General features: G+C 42.5%; 1 protein-coding gene across 3 annotated transcripts in view; it reads left to right on the top strand.

Moving 5' to 3' along the window:
* Positions 1-19,235, top strand: part of dcc (DCC netrin 1 receptor) — a 235,949-nt gene that overhangs the window by 204,831 nt on the left and 11,883 nt on the right. For 2 of the 3 annotated variants that reach the window (XM_035391858.1, XM_035391857.1), the window contains exons 23-27: positions 4,251-4,413; positions 7,259-7,482; positions 9,201-9,317; positions 12,261-12,410; positions 13,435-13,653. In XM_035391858.1, coding sequence (XP_035247749.1) covers positions 4,251-4,413; positions 7,259-7,482; positions 9,201-9,317; positions 12,261-12,410; positions 13,435-13,653 — 873 coding nt within the window. The remainder of the gene's footprint in view (positions 1-4,250; positions 4,414-7,258; positions 7,483-9,200; positions 9,318-12,260; positions 12,411-13,434; positions 13,654-19,235) is intronic. The other variant, XM_035391859.1, reaches the window with a different exon arrangement.

Here is a 19,235-nt window from a genome sequence, read left to right as displayed (position 1 = left end):
GAACTGAAGCCTGCAAGCAGGCTGAGGGATCGGGGCAGTGCCAGTAAATGGGATGCACCTGTGAGTGCACTCACAGTCTCACCAGAGGGATACCTATGAGGCTTTTGGGAAGTGGTCTCCCGCCCCCCTCTCCGACTTACACCAGCTGGACATCGCAATGTAATGATACTCCAGAATGGGAGAGAATCACTTAACCACACCTCGAGTCATCAGCTTGGAAATACTAGGCAGATACCGCCTCGGGAAAAGCCTGTGTCTAAAGAGAGGAAAGACTTCCAGAAAGCTGTTAATTTCCACTTTTCCACTGTTTTGCAACATTTGGCCATATTGCGAGAAAGAGAATGTGCTTTTATGCTCTTATGACTTTTTTTAGATTCTGTTCAAGTCAGTAATTCACAGGTTCTGTTTTTAAAACACTGTTGCAAACATTGAGTGCACAGAAATGAAAATTCTGTTGACTTTATAGAAATGCTAAATGCTGATTAATTTAATAGCTATAAATAATGAAATGGCGAAGTAGCTGACCAAAGATGTCACTGACTGTGTTATACTGTGTCCCTTGAGGCTTGCTCACAGTATACCACTTATCCCAGACAAAACAAGCATTTTGAAAATTCTTGTCTCAGAAGCTACTTTGTGCATTAAAAAGGCTTGTACGTTGACATTCAGGGTTAGTTTGACTTGACAGCCCGCCATAAGTGTTATTGTTGCTTTCTCCATTTGTGCAGAAATATTGCACAAAGTCTTGGTGAGACACGAAGAAAAATGTGAATGTCTGGAGCATATCTATGTAGTAATGAGGGAATGTACCTCAAACAAACATTTCCTTTCTTGACAAATGTAGAACACATATTGTGTTCTTGACACATCATTATGCAAACTGTTGAATTTAGTTAAAGTTTCCCCGGAGCACCGCGCCATGAATCGGCGTGTAGTTGTGTGGGAATTAAATTACTGTGTGCATTCCTGAGGGTGGCTCATTTGCGACTTTGCAAAGAAGGCCCTGACCATGATGCACGGAGGTGAACAGTTCATTCAGAAACAGCAGATTATTAAATATCAACCCTGGCAACCAGAACCTTACAAAGATAGAACGCATGAACAAAACAATACAAGATGACAAGAACGGCCTGTTCTCAGCTCATTTACTTACAGGCTGAAGAGTCTCAAGAGCTGCAGGAAGCTTGGAATTCATGATCTGGCGACCTGTACCGCACACTGACAATTCTCTTAAAAATACTTCATGATATAATTGCAGACTTTACCTTCAAATCCTTTTACCCATACTCCCTTGTTTTGCTCATAGAACTCAGCCTTGATTAAAACCACCCATGAATCACTGCAAATCCAAATTAATATTAGGGGTGATTACGCTAAGAGCCCTGTTCATTGTCTGATGTTCTTTCATGGTGTTCATGGCACCAGCTCCACCTTCTTTCGGATTAGGTGTTAAACATTTTACCAGATAACTTCATTATCCCACAGGAGTGACGGTATGGATCCTGCCCGTGGTTGTGGTTGGGAAAGCATTTACAAAGAATTGACTTTCCCACTGTCCGCACGTTTAGAGATGAAAAATGAAGAAAAGAAAAATGAAAGCAGACCCACAGACTTGACAGACAGATCAAACAGAGCTGATGTCTATGGGGATATATCAATTTTCTGCCTCCCCTGACTGAAGTTCTTGAAAATGTGCTCAGCAAAAGGCTGGAGAACTATCACTACGATGAAGTATATTTTAGAAAGGAGGTGTGTAACCTGTATTTGGCGAAACAAGAGAGCCATCAGCTGCATAGCCTGAACGAGTCTACATCTCTTATTTGCAAAGACAGCCATTACTCAATGAGAAACAACCCTGCTCTCCATTATGCGTGTGCCTCAGGAGAGGAAGGGAAAATAACAAAGTAAATTAATTAACAATCCTGCATGGAAAACCGAAAGCCTGCAGATATTGAGCTTTCACCATTAGTCTGTCCGGCTCCTCATTTGCCTTCTAAAAACGGAACAGGGAGCGGCTGGAGACTGAATCAGTGAAAACTCTTCTGGGCTCACCTGTGGCCTGCATGGTGGACCCTGTTTATTTAGCCTCCCTGCGCAGAGGCCTCGTGGTGGAGGCTTTCGATGAACCAGCCCTCCGTCCTGTGGCCCAGTGCCCATTGGCTGGGTCAGGACTGCACGCTGCTCTCCTAGAGGTGATCCCTGCTGTTTTGTGTGTGAAAAGATGGCACAGAGCAAATGTAGGCCAGCTGTAGGCTGAATCCTGAGACTGAGAGGGTTACTATTGTCCCCTGTCAGGCTTTGTTCTCCTCTGCGCTCCTGATGTATCACAGATTCTATGAATATTTTATTAGCATATTGATGCAGCAGATCCTAAACCTGCGACTTGCACACTATTTGTCTTTTCGTATTGTGTAGAGTGCTGCATTGTGTGTATATAATTCTTATGTATTATTTTTATTTATATTATGAATTGTTTTAAAACCAAGTGTATCACACAACATGGTTCATAACTCTCGATTATTTCACATCCTGGAAAAGATCTAAATACCCATTCAAATAGAATACTGTTCCTGACGTATAAGTCAGGCCAGCAACAGATACAGGTCCAGAAACAGATCAATCTGCATCGTAACCAATATTATTTGGGAGCCAGTGGGAATGTCTACATAAGTGAGCAACGAGGAAGGAAGTGGTTGGGCGTCCTGGGAGTTGGAGGCAGGATGAGTGGACTACGCCTGCTGTGGATGTGTACATCTATCATTTTTGCAGCTGTGAGCAGGTGTAGACAGGACGAATGGATGAAACTCCATCACCATTCATTACCTTGACCTTGGATGTATGGTATGCTATAGAGGCCCAAAGGCAGAACAAATCCATTCCTCACACTTAACCTCGTAAAGATGGGAGAAAAGACAACATGTGGAGGGGGAAAAAAAGCGGGAATGCCGCGGGTTATGATGAAAATGTGTGCTGCTCATCTAGTGGGTCTCAGGGGCTGGTACGTACCTCAGGCCAAGCTGAGCATTTTGGGAACTGTGGTTTAGTTTAGCACTTATTATCAGCAGTGTGTTCAGCTGAGTTTCTAAGTCATTCACTGCATTTTAGTAATCCAGCAAAGTATATGTACTGCAGAGGCCAGGACTGTGGAGAATAATTGTCATTTCCAAACTCATGAATCCTTGAAAATTGAAATTGGTAATTTTCATTGCTAATGTCAATACAATGTGTGTGGTAACTATTCATTTTCCACACATTTGTACATTATTCACATAAAGCTCATTGATATAATGAAAAACAAATGAATGTTCATAAATTTGCATTTGGTTAAAAATGGTATCATCATAAAGAAAGACTGGAATATATGCAATTGGACGATTAAGCAAGTACACATCTATATATGGTTGCTGCTTTATGAATTTTCAGATGACTGTGGGCACATTTATGTATGATTCACACCATTTCAGCGTACCTGCCATTTACACACGCATATGACTATATTTAACCTATCAATACCATCACTTGTATTTATCTGGAGGGTATATTGAGCATGAAAAAAGCACTTCCCCTTTATATGTGTAAAACATTCCCTTCCTGTAATACATATCTTTGATCATATCTTTCACCTCGGATCCCTGCTCCTTATTCAGAATATGAAAATTTAACTCCTCAGCTTTGGCCAAAGTGCATTTGGAAATGGAGAATCCGAAATTACACTGGTGGAGAAGGCTTATATTTCTCTCAAGTGCCTTGTTAGCGAGTGAAGCCACAGTCTTTTCCCTTCTAATGGACAAAGTGGATTGCTTCTGTGTTTGGCCGTATCACAGTAATGAGTCACTTCCCTTACGAATAAGTAATATATGTTAAAATATGCCACATTTTCTGTGCCATTTCACTGATTACATGCTGTATTTTGCTGCTTATTCTGCAAGTCCAGAAATAATTGCATCCAGAGTAATTGGCAGTCACCCCAATAAGACTTATATATGCTTAATATAGAAATTATGTGACTCCCCATATAGTGTAATGATCCTATAGAAAATGAGTGCCAGATGACACAGTAATGCTCTTAAGTGGCACCTAAGGTGGTACTTTGAAAAAACGACGCCCACAGAAACTCTCAATCTATAGAAAAGAAATGAATCAGCCTTGAAAAAAGCCCATTATTAAGTACCAGTGGAGTGCCAGGTGTACTCAGGCATGTGGGTGACTTACTGCATACCATGTTAACCCTGCTCTTATTTTTCCACCAGAGCCTCCGATTGGTCAGATCCGGCCCCCCCACGGCAGCGTGACCCCGCAGAAAAACAGCAACCTGCTGGTGATAATTGTGGTGTCGGTGGGGGCCGTCACCATCATCGTGGTCGTTATCGTGGCCCTGATCTGCACCCGCCGCTCGTCCGCCCAGCAGAGGAAGTAAGTCACCCCCCCGTGCGTACGGACTCCCTTATGCTGCTCAAAGGCTCCAATTATCTTCACTCTCACCTTGGATTCACACCAAATTGATGTTCCTGCTCTTTTGTGTCCCTTAAGCTTGTATGCGGCCTCGTAGAATTTAAAATAAAAAAAAATGTCTGTGGGTTTTGCTCTGTTCCCCAGCTGTACCCTCAGTCAGTCACAAGGACAGTTTTTTTTACTCAGTACAAAGTCCTTCTTACTTGGATACATAATAAAAATGGGGAAATGTGATGCTAAAAATGGAATTTGTGCGAGCGGTGTTGATAAGCAAGGCTTCGAGAGATGTGCACACAAAGGAAATTTTTTTTTCCGACTCCATCCTGAACAGGATGTGCCTGTTGGTTGGCATGCTCACCGCTCAGAGTGATTGTCACAGAAAATCTTAACTTGGGTACCTGGCAGAGCCAGCTGCACATTCAGAAATATGCTTAGGCACCTTCTGCATTAATAATCAATGGCTTTGACACAGTTGAATTGCCCTGATTTGTACAAACCCAAGATTTTTGGAGGGTAGATTTTAGCTTTGGCTTTGCTAATTCCAAAACTTTATCTTTATTTCTGTTTAAATTATTTAGGCTGGTTTTTCTAAAGGTGCTTGTATGAGATGTGAATTAATATACCACTTGGCTTTGTTAAACTTGTAGGTGACTTCAGATTGGAAAAGGATTTGAACACAAAATATTGTCTTTGATAGTCAGTGATTGCTAGCTGTAAGTTTTACTGAGTTGCGGTGTAAGATGTGTGGAGGAAGCTTGGCCTTTAAAGATCATTCAACGGATAAATCCATACCCCGTCCTTTCTGATATTACTTAAGAGTGTTTATGGTAAAAAAGAAAATAAAGCCACAGATGTATGTGTCTTTGTGCGTGCATATGTGGGTGTATATCTGTGTGGGCATCTAATCACCATTTTCAAGTGTAATAAGAATAATTGCCACCATGTCGCATATTAGCTAATGTATCTTTCGACCTTTTTGCTTTAATCATACCTGAAGTGGTAGTAATGAACCAAAATCCAGACTCCACTTAAAATGTTTCCAGGTGAAAAAAACATCACCTCTGATCTCAATTGGGTGTTGATAAGACAGCCAATCAGCATAGTATATTTTAATGCATTGTAATAAGGATTAAAGAATGGGGAGCGGACCCACTGTTTATTCACAGCTGCTCATGTGATGACTGTGGAGGCCCATTACAAACTGACCCTCGATTACATGGTTGAGCAAGCCAGTTCATTTGTTAAAATCTCTGATACCTAAATAAAATACCTTTAAAATGAAATCGGTTGAGGTATTTTATTTACGTTTACACATTTGTCCCTGAAATAGCATGTCAACTCTGAGGAGGAGAGCAAATGAGAAAACAACAGAGTAGAATAAGAATTTGGGGAGTCAGCACCGAAGGGGATGCATATGCTGTTCACAATTCCAAGCAGCACACATTTTCATTACTATCATCACAAAAATCATAATGAATCATACTCCTCTTCCACAAAATAAACACAAGTTTGTGCCAGAAAACAACACTAAAGAATCTTGACAGAAAAAAGGCCAAAGGCAGTTTAAAATGGGAGCATTGTAACTGCAATGCGAGCGTGTGTGTGTGTTATGCTCGCTTGTTGTCCTTGTTTATGTGTTGGGTCAGTTTTATCCATTGACCCTGGGAAAGTTAAAAGCAGCAATGGAAAAAAAAGGCTTGATATATCTGAATCAAATATAGAACCAGACACATTAACTCTCCTCTTATTATTCACTGCCCCAGTGTGAAATCTGAAGGTCAGTAAAGGGCATTTTTCTCAGTACAGATGAAGGAGCACTGCTTTCTATGACTTAACAATTCTAATATCTGGAGGTTGGTTTACATGACTTCCTATTGTCTTATTCGTATTGCTTATGCTACAAGATCACAAACAGCATGACCCTTTATGCAGGCCTAGGACAAAGACTTCTGTGTAAACCTCTCGCCCTGTTTTGACTGAGCCAAGGCTGTCAAATCGGAGTTGAAGGGCATATGAGGATGCAGGTTTTGTTCTAGCCTAGCTCTTAAACGCTGGATTCAACTGAAGTAATCCTGGTCTTCAGTCAAGGCCTTGATCAGTTTTAGTGCTGAGAAAATCCGCTACCCAGACCAGCCTTGCTCAGGCAAGATTAGCTGATTTTCTCCCTTCCTTTTCCTTTCCATGGGAAACATGGGGCGCATATTTAAAACCAGAGGTGGGCAGCGAGGGCCTTCGCTGTGCCTAGTTTCCATGCCGACTTCTGGCCTTAATTACTTAATTAGCCATAACGTTTACGCCATCTGACATATTAGCAACCTTTCTTGAGAAGCACATTAGTGACATCTGAAGACTGACCTTGTGTCCCCATATGAAACGTTCTTCTGTGATCTGATCTACAAGCTGGTGCTCATGTAGCCAGGGTGATGGGTGGAAGCAAAATCTGCATACACACCAGCCCTCCATGGACCAGAATTGTTGAAAATCTGAATCGTTTAGGTGTGCTTCACAGTAAAAAGGTTGGAATGACAAATAATTTTAACACAAATAAACTCACGGTATCGCAAGTGCACAGTGTGTGACAATAGGAAGTGCAGTATGTGTGTGTCTGTGTGTGTGTGTCCAAACACTTTCAATTATTGTTATACCTCACTAATAATAGGTTCGGTGTAAACCCTTGAAATCATGCTTGCTCTTATTATACTATAATTCGTATACTGCCGAACAGCTGAACTTCATTTTACATCAGTCAAAAGCGCACCCATTAATCTGAGCCTGCCACCTAAACACCACCTCGCTCTGACTCCAGGAAACGAGCCACCCACAGTGCGGGGAAAAGGAAAGGCAGCCAGAAGGACCTGCGCCCTCCCGACCTGTGGATCCACCACGAGGAGATGGAGCTGAAAAACATCGAGAAGCCCTCCAGCGCCGCCCCCTCGGGTCGAGACTCACCCATGCAAGGCTGCCAGGAAATCACCCCTGTCAGTCACAGCCAATCAGAAAGCCAGATGGGGAGCAAGAGCAGCCACTCAGGTATGACCCCCCTCCCGCTTCCAACCCCCCCTCCTCCACTCCCAGCAGTTTTAGTACATTTCACACTCTGCTGCCTAGTCCACATATGGTTTAGCTCAGATGGACATCTTTAAATTATCCCTGTGAGTTGGCTGGAGTTCTTGATGAAATTTGGAGCGAGCGTGCAGCAATCACTCCTCAATAGCAGCCTAGATTATCTAGTGTGTCAGATCTTATGCGCAATGAGCCCCTTTGATTGCAGATCAAGCAGTTTTAAAATGACCTCCAGCTTCTGTTCAGTGCTTCACGGGCAATGAGGGAATGGCACTAGGCAATGAAGAGGTATAATTCATGAACCAAACCTTAGTCCTAGTCAATCCAAGTGTTTGTCAGTGCAGACACATCATATTTTTTCACATCTAATGTTGGTCATTGGTGAAGTTGCTGAGGAGTGTTGGTTTGCATTAAGGATACAGTTTGATCAAATCCTTTGAGCATCCCGGAAGTATGGTGAATGCTGCATAAATGCACAGTATAATGGGCAGCAGCGTAGTATAATGTACCCTTGAGGAAGGTACTTAACCTGCATTGCCTCTGTATATATATCCAGCTGTATAAATGGATGTAATGTAAATGCTATGTAAAAAGTTGTGTATGTCACTCAGGATAGGAGCATCTGCTAAATGCCTGTAATGTCATGTCTATTGTTAATTCAAATCTAACAGTGTTTATTAAACTCTTAACAGACAACAATTGGTTCCAAAATGTTATCTGTTAAGAGTTGAATTAACACTGTTAGATTGAATTAACGCTCAATTTATTTAAATGACACTGGATATTTTACTGTTTGCGCAACATCAGAGTACACTACACTGTATGACCCTGAAAAAGTTGGTGACACATCCTACATTTACCTACAAGTTTTCACAGCTACTGTGGTGTGCCTGCCCCAACTTCCCAGGTTCTGAAATAGCTGCCTCCCAAAATGTGTCAGCTTGCGATTTTAAAGAATTATGTGTACTAGGCCATGTAAACTACAAATGAGTTTTTAAAAGTTATTATTTTATTCATAAAAACTGATAAACCTTAAGTATGAAAACCCGTAAGCTGAAAATGTCAGTGTGATTGATGTACTGTATATGCTGTTTTAAGCAAAAAAGAAATAGTGGATTATCTACTTAAAACTGCTTGCTGCAATTCTCTAGGCTGACATTAAATCACATTATTTACTAATGCAGTAGCATAAGTTGGGGAGTTGCAAGGTGTGAAAATGAAAGCTTTATGAGAACAAAGAATCAGTTTTAAACTAATTGTTAACCTAGATGAATTTAACATGCTAGTTTCCTAATTTGTTACTGATGATATGTCTCTTATCATGGTTCCTGATATAATAATAATAATGATTATAATAATAATAATAATAATAATAATAATAATAATAATAAAACCAGATTTGTCTTTACCATAATATTTATCCTGGCCCCAATCCCACACCTTTTGTAAGCTGTCTGGCTAAAAGTATCTGCTAAATGCCTGAATGGTTAAATTGTACAGTATACCCTATAGACCGGGTGCAGATTTCTTTCATGCTGTGCTGCATAGGCGTCCTTGAAAAAGAAAAATGTGTTCTCAATGGTCCGTCTCTGGTTAAATAAAGGATTTCTTTATTTAAGTTTATAACGTTATTTAAAAGTTTCTCTTGCAGAAAGTCCGTACCTCTTTGTTTTTGGTCTCGGCAGGTGCTGATGGCGATGAGGCATCCAGCAGCATATCCACTCTAGAGCGCTCCCTAGCTGCTCGGAGGGCGACGCGCACCAAACTGATGATCCCCATGGACTCACAGCCCAGCAACACACGTGAGTAGCCCAGTGCCAGTCTGGTGCCAGCCCAGAACCAGACCGGTGCTAACCCAGAGCCGGCCCGGTGCCAGCCCAGTGCCAGACCAGTGCTAGCCCAGTGCCAGTCTGGTGCCAGCCTGATGCCAACCCAGAGCTTTCCCAGTGACAGCCGAGAGCCAGACCAGTGCTAGCCCAGTGCCAACCTAGTGCCAGTCTAGTGCCAACCCAGTGCCAGCCCAGAGCCAGACCAGTGCCAGCCTGGAGCCAGACAAGTGTTAGCCCAGTGCCAGCCTGGCGCCAGACCAGTGCCAGACTGGCCCCACCCTGTTTGCCACATCATTCAGTCTGTGTCTGCTGGAGCCCTGTCAACTGTCTGGGGTGGTTTTAATGCAACTGGCCATGAAGGAGAAAATCAGTGAAAAACAGTTTCACTGCAGCTATTAGAATTTAAAGACAGGCTCTGCAGGACTAGACCTTTTGGCCCAGTTAATAGCTGTTCATAATGCATTTAATCATGTTACACAACACATTTTTACCGACAGGATGACCACATCATTCAGGGGCAGATACCCACTTGAGAGGAAATAACATTTATGAGCTGCACATCTCAATGGAACATGAATTCAACCCCAATCCATGTAAAAATGTACTGATTCCATGTTATCCTCAATTCTGTGCTCAAGGTTATTAGATAGAAGGGCCAATTCACTCTCGGTAGGGGGAAGATAAACTATAGATATATGTGGTTTATTCAAGAGTGAAACTTTTCTGAATGTCAGAAGGACTGTGGTCACCTTTGTGGTGTCCTGTGTGTGCAATCTTAATGGCCCACTTTGAAATGAGAGAGAGCTGAGACCTTTCTCTTATTAGTTCTACTTCCTGTTGTACACCATCTTGATCCAGGCTGAGTTCCTGTAGTCAGCGTTCTTTATCACTGGAAAGGCCTGTGCTGAAGCATGAGCGACGCTCCTCAGATCTCGCCCCGTTTCACCTGGGAGGCCCGGGCTCCACCGCGACGCTGGCGAGTGGGGGGGGTAATTACCGCCTCCCGCTGTCACCTCCGCGCTGCCCCCCCCCCCTTTGTGTTTGAATCCGCGCATGAAAGCAGCCTCTCATCTCACGCCTGCTGAGGAAAGGGGGAGCAGCGCGACAAAGCGCACCGCCTTGAATCTCGCCAACTGCGTTGTCAGCCCCGCGCTCGCTAGCGCTTACAACGCCGACGCCACCGCCGTGGGCCCCCGGAGCGCTCGGCTCCCCAGGGACGCCAGGCGCTTCGCATGTCCCGGTGCTCTAAAGGATCATGGGAGAACAGCTCCGTGTGCACGGGGGCTGACACACCCGACACCGGTTATCACAGGCGCCTCCCAGTGCGAAAGGAGCTGACACTAGTCTTTCTCAGCTGCATAAAGACCAAAGGCCAAGAGAACCAAGTACCTGTGAAGGTTAAAATGTGAATCTGAATGAATTTGAGTACCTATGATTTACAAGGTGTAACATGGCCAGAAACATATTTCTTTTTTTTTTCTCCGATATTTTTTAACATGCTGTTCAGAGAAATGCAATATCAGCACCCAGAAATATAAGTAATCACAATTAATTGCATTCTAAATGGCTACACCTACATCTAATTGAACTTGTAATGTGAATTTTCCATTGTCAATCAGCTAGTCAGACAAAGATGCAGAGATATTATAGTTCACTCAGTCTAATCTCATTTAACCTGCAGTGCTGGTTGTCCTAGTTTTATCAATGTATACAAACAGTGCCATGTTACACAGCTGAAGGCTTTATGCTGTCACAAACTGTCATAACATAAACTGTACATTTCAACATAAACGGAATGGAAGTCATTTCACTTATGCGCGTGCTGAGAAATATGCCATTGTAATCCAGATTTTTTCTAGATGTAGCTTCGTGAAAAAAAGTCATATCTTCTAGTAAATTGTCTTTGCTGACATGTTTAAGGAGTCTTTGGCTCGACAAGGTCCCAGTAAGCAGTTTACAAATCAGCATTTTGGGACTAATACATTTTTTTACCAATGAATCTGCAAAACAAATAGGATGAAGTATAAATTTTTAATAACTTCAGTGAGTTTGAGTCATTGAAGCTATGAGAAATTCTACCACACCCACCCTCCCATCCCCCCAAAAGAAAAAAAATAGCAATGTATGCTGATGAATTGAAAACATGTAGGCATAATCAAGGATAGGCCATTGCTTATGTCGGAGGCTTCACAGTTCCTTACCAAAATGTAGATCAGTGGCAAAGCATTTGTGAGAGTGTTTTGATGTTTTCATCGATACACACATTTCACACAGACTTCGGAGTGCTATCCAATTAAAGCTAGATTAATTACTGTTACCCACATTAATTTTGTCCTTCACGGAAAGATTAGACATTTTACACGGTTTGTTTATCATTTTGCTTTAATGTAATTTCCTTACCAAGCTATTTACTTGCTAGCATGTTATACTGCATCAAAATAACATTTAGAGCAGAGGCAAGCTCAAAGAGATGACACTGTTGTGGCACAGAACTGCTGTAGCCTGAAAGGTAATGAGAATACCTTACAAGGGTAGGTTATATACTGTACTCTCCTGGTTTTATAGGTCAACCTATTCTCTGCCAATAATTCTCTCCTGCAGGTTGGAGGGTGTTTAGGAGATACAGATCTGCTCCGGGGCTCAAACAGCCAAAGCTCTCCAGTCTTTTTCTGCTCTTTCAGGTTTCACTCTCAAGGTCAAGACTCAATCCCTTTCCCTTTGTTTTTTTATTTTCCACACTTGCTATCTCAAAAGGTTTTTGCAAGGGGATCCAGTCTCGCCGATAGATGGTGCATAGGCTGTGACCGTTGAAATGACAGAGCAGTGGTCAGAAATGCTCTTCTGTGTGAAATGACCTTCGCTAAATGTCAATATGTTGGACATCTGGTCGATGACAGTGGTCTCTCCGCTCCGCAGCTGTTGTGAGTGCCATCCCAGTGCCCACCCTGGAGAGTACCCAGTACCCAGGGATCCTGCCCTCGCCCTCCTGTGGGTACCCTCACCCCAAGTTCACCCTGCGGCCAATGCCCTTCCCTACGCTCACTGTGGACCGCAGCTATGCCACAGGTATGTGCCAGCACCCTACTCTCTCCTTCTCTTCCTCCCTACCTCTCTCCCTCCCTTCCTCACTTCCATCTCTACCCCCTGCCTCCCACACTTCCTCTCCATCGCTCTACTTTCTCACTCTCCATCTCTTTCTTTCTTTCTTGCTATCACTCGCCTCCCTCCCTATATATAGCCAATTTTAGTTTGTGAAAAAAGGGCAAAGATGAGAAAAGAAAATAAAATATACAATATGCAGTAGTAATTGCTGCATACTGTACATTTCATTGTCTTTTCATCACCATCTCCTCTGTTTCGAGCATCTACCTGGTCAAGGGATATGTCTTCTCTTAAAATGTCATTGACTCCCAAATGTGATTGTGGTGCCAATGGGGATCTCCAAATAAGGTGAAATGGGCCATCGTTCCCCGTTACGTTTCTTTCAGTAACAGGGAAATTATCGTAAATTGCAAATGGAATAGAAAAGAAAAACCACCACCACTGATATTGAAGGTCAGGGATTAAATTATGTTGTTGTGCAGTTAGTAAATGGCCATGACAGTGCCTCTTGGCAATGCTGTTCAGCCTTTTTCACTGGGAACGCCATCTCTGTGTTGACATTTTTCTTGCGGATCACTGCCAGAGCGAAAGCTGAAACGAAACCGCTCAGAGCTAGAATTTCAATAACATCGAGTATTCACATTCATGGTGTGACTAAGATGACAGAACAAATAAAATAGGCCATACGGTGTCTAATAAGAATGGATTGTGCGGTAAATGTGGACTTATTGACTTAGTTAATGAAAGATTATCCTCATAATGAGCATTTTAAAATCACTTTTTCCAAAAAAAGAAAAAAAAAAGCTTTTTGGCATTACATTTTTACATGCATAGATAATATGCTCAAGCCCAATGTGGAATCACATTGCAGTTGTGGATGGATACAAGGGTATGGCTGTTAAATGTGCAAATTTTCTGCTTGAGGAGAAGTCCGTTTTCTTTTTTTTTTTTTGGTTCTAAACTGGGCACGCCCGCTCTTTCCCTGTAGCCATGCCAGGTGAGGGTACCACTCCGCATGCCCAACCGCAGACCCTGATCCCCAGTTCGCAGTCAGAGCACGCCAGCACAGAGGAGGCGCCCAGCCGGACCATCCCCACCGCCTGCGTGCGCCCCACCCACCCACTGCGCAGCTTCGCCAACCCCCTCCTGCCGCCCCCCATGGGCACCATTGAGCCCAAAGTCTACACGCCGCTGATGCCCCAGTCAAGTACGGTTCAACCCACAATCCCCTAGGGCATCCCTGCCCTTCGATATGAACAGTCATTCACAGTGATCATCTCACTCAGCTGGACTTGCCACTGAGTTCCGCTGCACTCATAAGGGTTAAATACTGCAGGTGCATCATTTATACAGTGAGACGTGGAGGGTGTTTTCTGAATTTAATAATGCACACACTCCTCTGACGGGAAATTCTGTGATTGAAAGGGACAGTCATGACAAAAATTCAAGCCTGTATGGATAGCTCGAATTGTCAGCGAGTCAGTGTACAGTTGACAGGCATTTTTACCATCTGAAGAAAGAGCTATAGTGGATAAAGGTAGCTATGTGATACACGGGCACATGATATACGAGACTACATGAGCGATACTGATGTACTGTTTTCAGCTGTGTGGATGTGAGATGAGGATTGATACTTAGGTTTAAGTGACTGCGATTAAACTGAAGTATTGCTGTGGGATTTTTTTTTTTCCACCGTGATACCACTCAGCCATCTAAAATGCCATCTAACTTGCAGTTCTTGTCCTGATCTCTCTCTGCTGCTGCAGTGGTGTTCTTTAAAAGATGCCATTATCTGTTTGGTGTGTCTGCACCCATGCAATTTATCCTGTCTGTCTGAATTTTGCTGCTCTTTAAAGCTCAGACAGAGTTCTGTTACTGAGGCTCTCCACATCCACATTGTCCACCTGCACTTGCTGTGACTGTCTGTGCTACACACACACACACACTTGAACATACACACACACACACACACATTCTGTTGCTGATGTTAGTGCTCTCCCTATTCAAGCATTGACTGGATCCCAGAATCAGTGTTAGCACGTGTTAAATTTGATTATGTAATTTATTTTTATCCGTCTACGACTAACCATATTTAATACTTTATGTTCTCTAAACAGAACTAGCTATGAACACTGCAGAGGATGGAATAACAGTCTTAACTTTGTCCAGTCCTGCCCTTTGTTGTCCTCTGAATGAACTCTAATTCTGTAAGAATTATCTATCTTTCAAGTTTTGTCTTCACTAAAGCAGAGTATTTATTTCTTAAAACAGGGTCCAGATCATGTGTTGAATTTTTTCTTTCTTCAGCTATGTATTCTTTGGAATTGGTTACATAGACAAATTTTTGGGTGGCGCTCAAATTAGTGTTATGGTCAGATCCAGAAAAGAATTGGCTTGGAGCAGTGAGTTGAGGGGTTTGATGAAGATAACAACTAGGAACTCCAATTTACCTATTGATGAGGTGTAATAACTTGGTCTGTGCTATAGGGTATTTTCCATAGAACAATTTACATTGAAGGATGTTGGTTTGCCCAATAGGATATTTACCACAGAACAGTTTCCAGGTTCACAGTAAGTGGGCTTGTTCCGTTCTGCGAGAATAGGCCAAATTTAAATCAACCTCAAACATACAGCTATCGGTGTAGCCCTAGAGTGAGTTGAATATAGGTGGTTTGTGCCTCATTTGTTCTTGTATGAACATGATTTCAAAGCTTTAAACCCACCGCAAAGAACTATTGTTTGTCGCACAGAACCGATTGGATGGATGTGTATTCCATTATTCATTAGCTCAGCTGGTGCACTTCTCCCCAGGATCTAGCACACCTTAAATATTTTACACATTACCCATTTACACAGTTTGGTATTTATTGAATCAATTTAGGCTATGTACTTTGCTTAAGTGCAGTATAACCTATAGTTTCCCTTGAAGCACTGATGCACCTACTGTATAACATTATTGTATTACAGTGCTGCCTGTTTGTATATTGTAGTAGATTAATTACACGTTTGAGTTTTTGATGAATTATGATCAAATATCATAAACCAACTTATCTGGAATTATTTCTTTTAATGGATGGTTCACTTTCTGTTTCTTATATATTATTTCAGTTTTAGTGTATGTGTTAAAGTGGCCCAGAGAGTTTTGATGTGCAATGCAGGGTATATTAGATGACGAAAGAAGTTTCTGATGACCAGCCAGCTGTACAATGGCTGGTATGGTGGCACAAGGGTTTTGAAGAAAATACACTTCAAGTACTGTAACTCTAAATCAACTTTGTTCTCCGAGGCTGTACATGTAAACAGATACTTTTATAGCATTTATGCACAATTATAAGCAGGAATATCAGTTTTCATATTGTGCTGCTGCTTCTGTCATTGAGCACAGGTCACATGTGTCATGGGAAATGCGGTTCCAAGCAAAAATGCGATTAAACATAATTTTTTGAAGAATAATCGGGTAATTACACACATACCCCTCGGGGCATACCATCACTGTTTTGGAGTTACCTGAGCTGTATTTTCTTGCTTCAGACCATGAAACCCTGAGTGCCGACACCAGACATTTTAAAGCTGGCAGGTTATCAGAAACCTTGTATTTCTAAAATATCCTTTGTCACACAGAGACACTGCATGGGCCAATCAAAACCATTACAATAAAAGTGAAATGATACTAAAAAAAGCCATAAAGTGAATGTCACACGCCATGTGACTCTCCTGGGAGGGATATGCACCCTAATTTGCCACATGAGAGATAGAGAGAGAGCACACCCACACCAGCACAAAAACAAATAAATGAAAACCTTCACCCTTCCCCCTTAAGGGGTCTGGGCAAAACCAATAAACTAAAACAACACAGACAAAACAAACCAAGCAGCAGAAGCTTTTCAGCTCTCCACTTTGTAGCTAGCCAGCTTTTCAGTGACGTCAGTTTCGTTTTGACTTCTGTTCGGACAAACAGACTCAGCCTGTGCTGACAGTGGTGAGGAGCACACCTTTAAGGACCTGGGCTGATTAGATAACACAACCCAAGTGCGTGTGCTCTCTCCACCGGTAGGCGTGGCTGAGACAAATCCGCTTCTCAACCGGACCGAATGCCACAGTGAGCTATCCATTTAAGCTATTTCTACTGCTTATAATGAAAAACTGTGGTCCACAATGATACCTGACTTGGTTTTAGAATCACTTTCAAAATTCACTTCCCCCGGTGTATCAGGATATGTGGTTTATTGTAACGCCTATATCAGGATAAATATTACAGTGCGAGGCCCCCCACAGTACCCAGTCATATTATCAGTCATATGTAGTTGATGCAACACCATGTCAAGCTGTAATGTAATTCAGAATAGTAATGAAAGCAGTAAAGTTCTGTAATATGAGGTTAATTACATACATTATTGCCTATTAATTTAATGATTAAGGCAGAAGGTATCTCTGTTTCATCATTCGATTACTGCAGCTCAGACGGTGGCTCTGTCCTGAAAAAAAATAAAAGATTGACAGTTGCCAAATACTTCTTTCTCTGAATTTTAATACTGCAAATATTTTAAACTGCATTCTGATCTCACTACAGGAATGCCCATTTTTTCTATCAAAAGTAAGCTTGCTTTACTGCATAGCCTGTCATAAGTTACAATGCTGCTCAGGTCCCCGTGTGGTGGGGCAGAAAACCGGGCTGATCCAGTCTTGGTCCTGATCCCTCTGTGATCCCCGTAGCCTGTGGCCACGCTGATGGTGAGGTTAAGTCGATGATCCTGGGCGCGGCGTTTACCTGTAGTGGTGCAGCACTCAGGGGACGGTTGGATTTCCATTGATTTTCAGCTACCGCAATCATTCAGCATGCGCCGCGAGCCAGGAATCGCTCTCTGTGCCTACAGGGAGGGGGAGGGTGCGCATCCCCTCCCCCCAACCCTGCCTGGTGTTGGAAGCACCACCCCTAGCGCCGTACCACAGAGCCGCATTTCGCAGCGGCTGGTTTCGCCGAAATCCCGTTCAAAGGGCTGAGTTCTGCTGCGGGTGCCGTTGGTGATATAGATGTTTCCTGACAGATGCACCAGCAAGTGTTTTCCCCTCCAGTCATGATTTAATTGGTTTTCCTTAAGCTTTCTGAGCAGCAGAACCCAGGCTAGCCCTCTCGCAGGCTCTTTTCCATTTGTTCTGTCTGGTCTCGTAGCCGGCCCGATGAGTGATGATGGATGCCGGTCAGGCACCTCCATTCACTTTATAGATTCATTACAAATGAGATGCTACTTCATGAAAGCCAGATTGTAATTGCACTGAGATGAGATCGACTAAACTACTGCGGAGAGCGGTCCACCAGAATACATCTTTGTGATCTCATTTATAAATGTGAAGCAAGTATGACTCTCCTTTTTTTTTTTTTTTTTTCCTCCTGGCTCCCACCATGCAATCCAACTAAGACTCAGAATATGAAGATAGTGTCTATGGTCTCGGTCAGGATAACCCATGATAATTCAGTAAACTTGCCCCCACCACACTGTTGTCATAATATCAGTGGCCGTTCCCATTCTAAGCAGGTGCAGACTAAGGAGATTTTTTCACCCCCTGTGGTCCATAGTTGCTGACCAATAACATCGTCTTTGCCCGTTCAGTGTTTTGCCTCTACCTCACCCTCCTTAGTCAAGCAGGGCTCGCCCCATTATAGACAAAGGCTTTGTAGTGAACTATGGAAGCTTGAGAGAAGGCAAGCATAGAACTGGTTGTGTCTTTCATGGTAAAAGTGTATTGATACTGACTGTTTGATAGACAAGGATGCCTGCACGTGTACATACAGTTGATTTTTAAATAGCAAAGATAATGGCAGGCAGCTTAGAGCATGAATACCAATGTAGTTTTTTGTATAAAAAACAAAAGTGGAGTGTACCTCAACTGTGTCCTCAGGTCCAACTGTCTAACTGTTCTCTAACCTTTTTGGTGTTGTATTATAAACCAAGGCATTATACTGTATGTTATGTGCTCTGGGTATTTGTAGTATTATCTGCAGAGTTAATAGAAACAATAGAAACAGAAACAATATAGTAACAATTTTTCTTGAACCTGTATCGAGTGACTTCTGAAAATGTTTCTTTTGGCCTATAAGACCATTTTTTAACTGGAAAAAAACCAGATCAGTTATGGTCTATTTATTTTGCTTCCTTTCAACACAAGCACCTGCCATTTCTGGGTCAATCAACACCCGGTTTAGGAAGCATTTAAAGGATAGTATAGCATCATATGGCTGAGAAAGCCTGGCATTTGGTTTATAGGAGCTGGAGGTAACAGACAGCATTGCTGACGTCCCAAGTCTCATATTGGCTTTACGGGTGATTCATACCACAAGAGGAATCAATTGATATAATCCGTGGAGGATATCACCGAAAAACGTAGTCCTCCTGGAGCTCTGCTCAGTCCTGCAGGCAGTGTATGTACCACAGTCAATGGAAATCCAGAGGATCTTAACCTTCTCACAGTTGGCAGTTTCATTTTATTAGGATAGAAAGAGATTTAGACTCTTCAACAGTAAGCAGCGCTATGGCAAGGATGGATACCTTCCTCCTATGTCTAAACTTACTTATTCACCTCTTCCAAAGATTACACTTTATGCACAGAGTGGAAGAATAAGTCTGTACTTTCTAGAAACCCAGGTGGGAGGATACAGGGGAAACTGATAGGCTGTATTGATTGTTATAAAGTGGAACAGGAAAAAATTAGATAAGCCAATCACTTTCTGAGTTGCCTCAGCCTTCTGACCTTTGAAGGTGACCTATAAAAAGGGGGCAAGTGCACACTCTT

The sequence above is a fragment of the Anguilla anguilla genome, chromosome 14, assembly GCF_013347855.1.
Source record: "Anguilla anguilla isolate fAngAng1 chromosome 14, fAngAng1.pri, whole genome shotgun sequence".
NCBI classification, from domain to species: Eukaryota; Metazoa; Chordata; class Actinopteri; order Anguilliformes; family Anguillidae; genus Anguilla; species Anguilla anguilla.
Note: the sequence above shows the minus strand (reverse complement) of the source record. Positions and strands in the feature narration are given on the sequence as shown.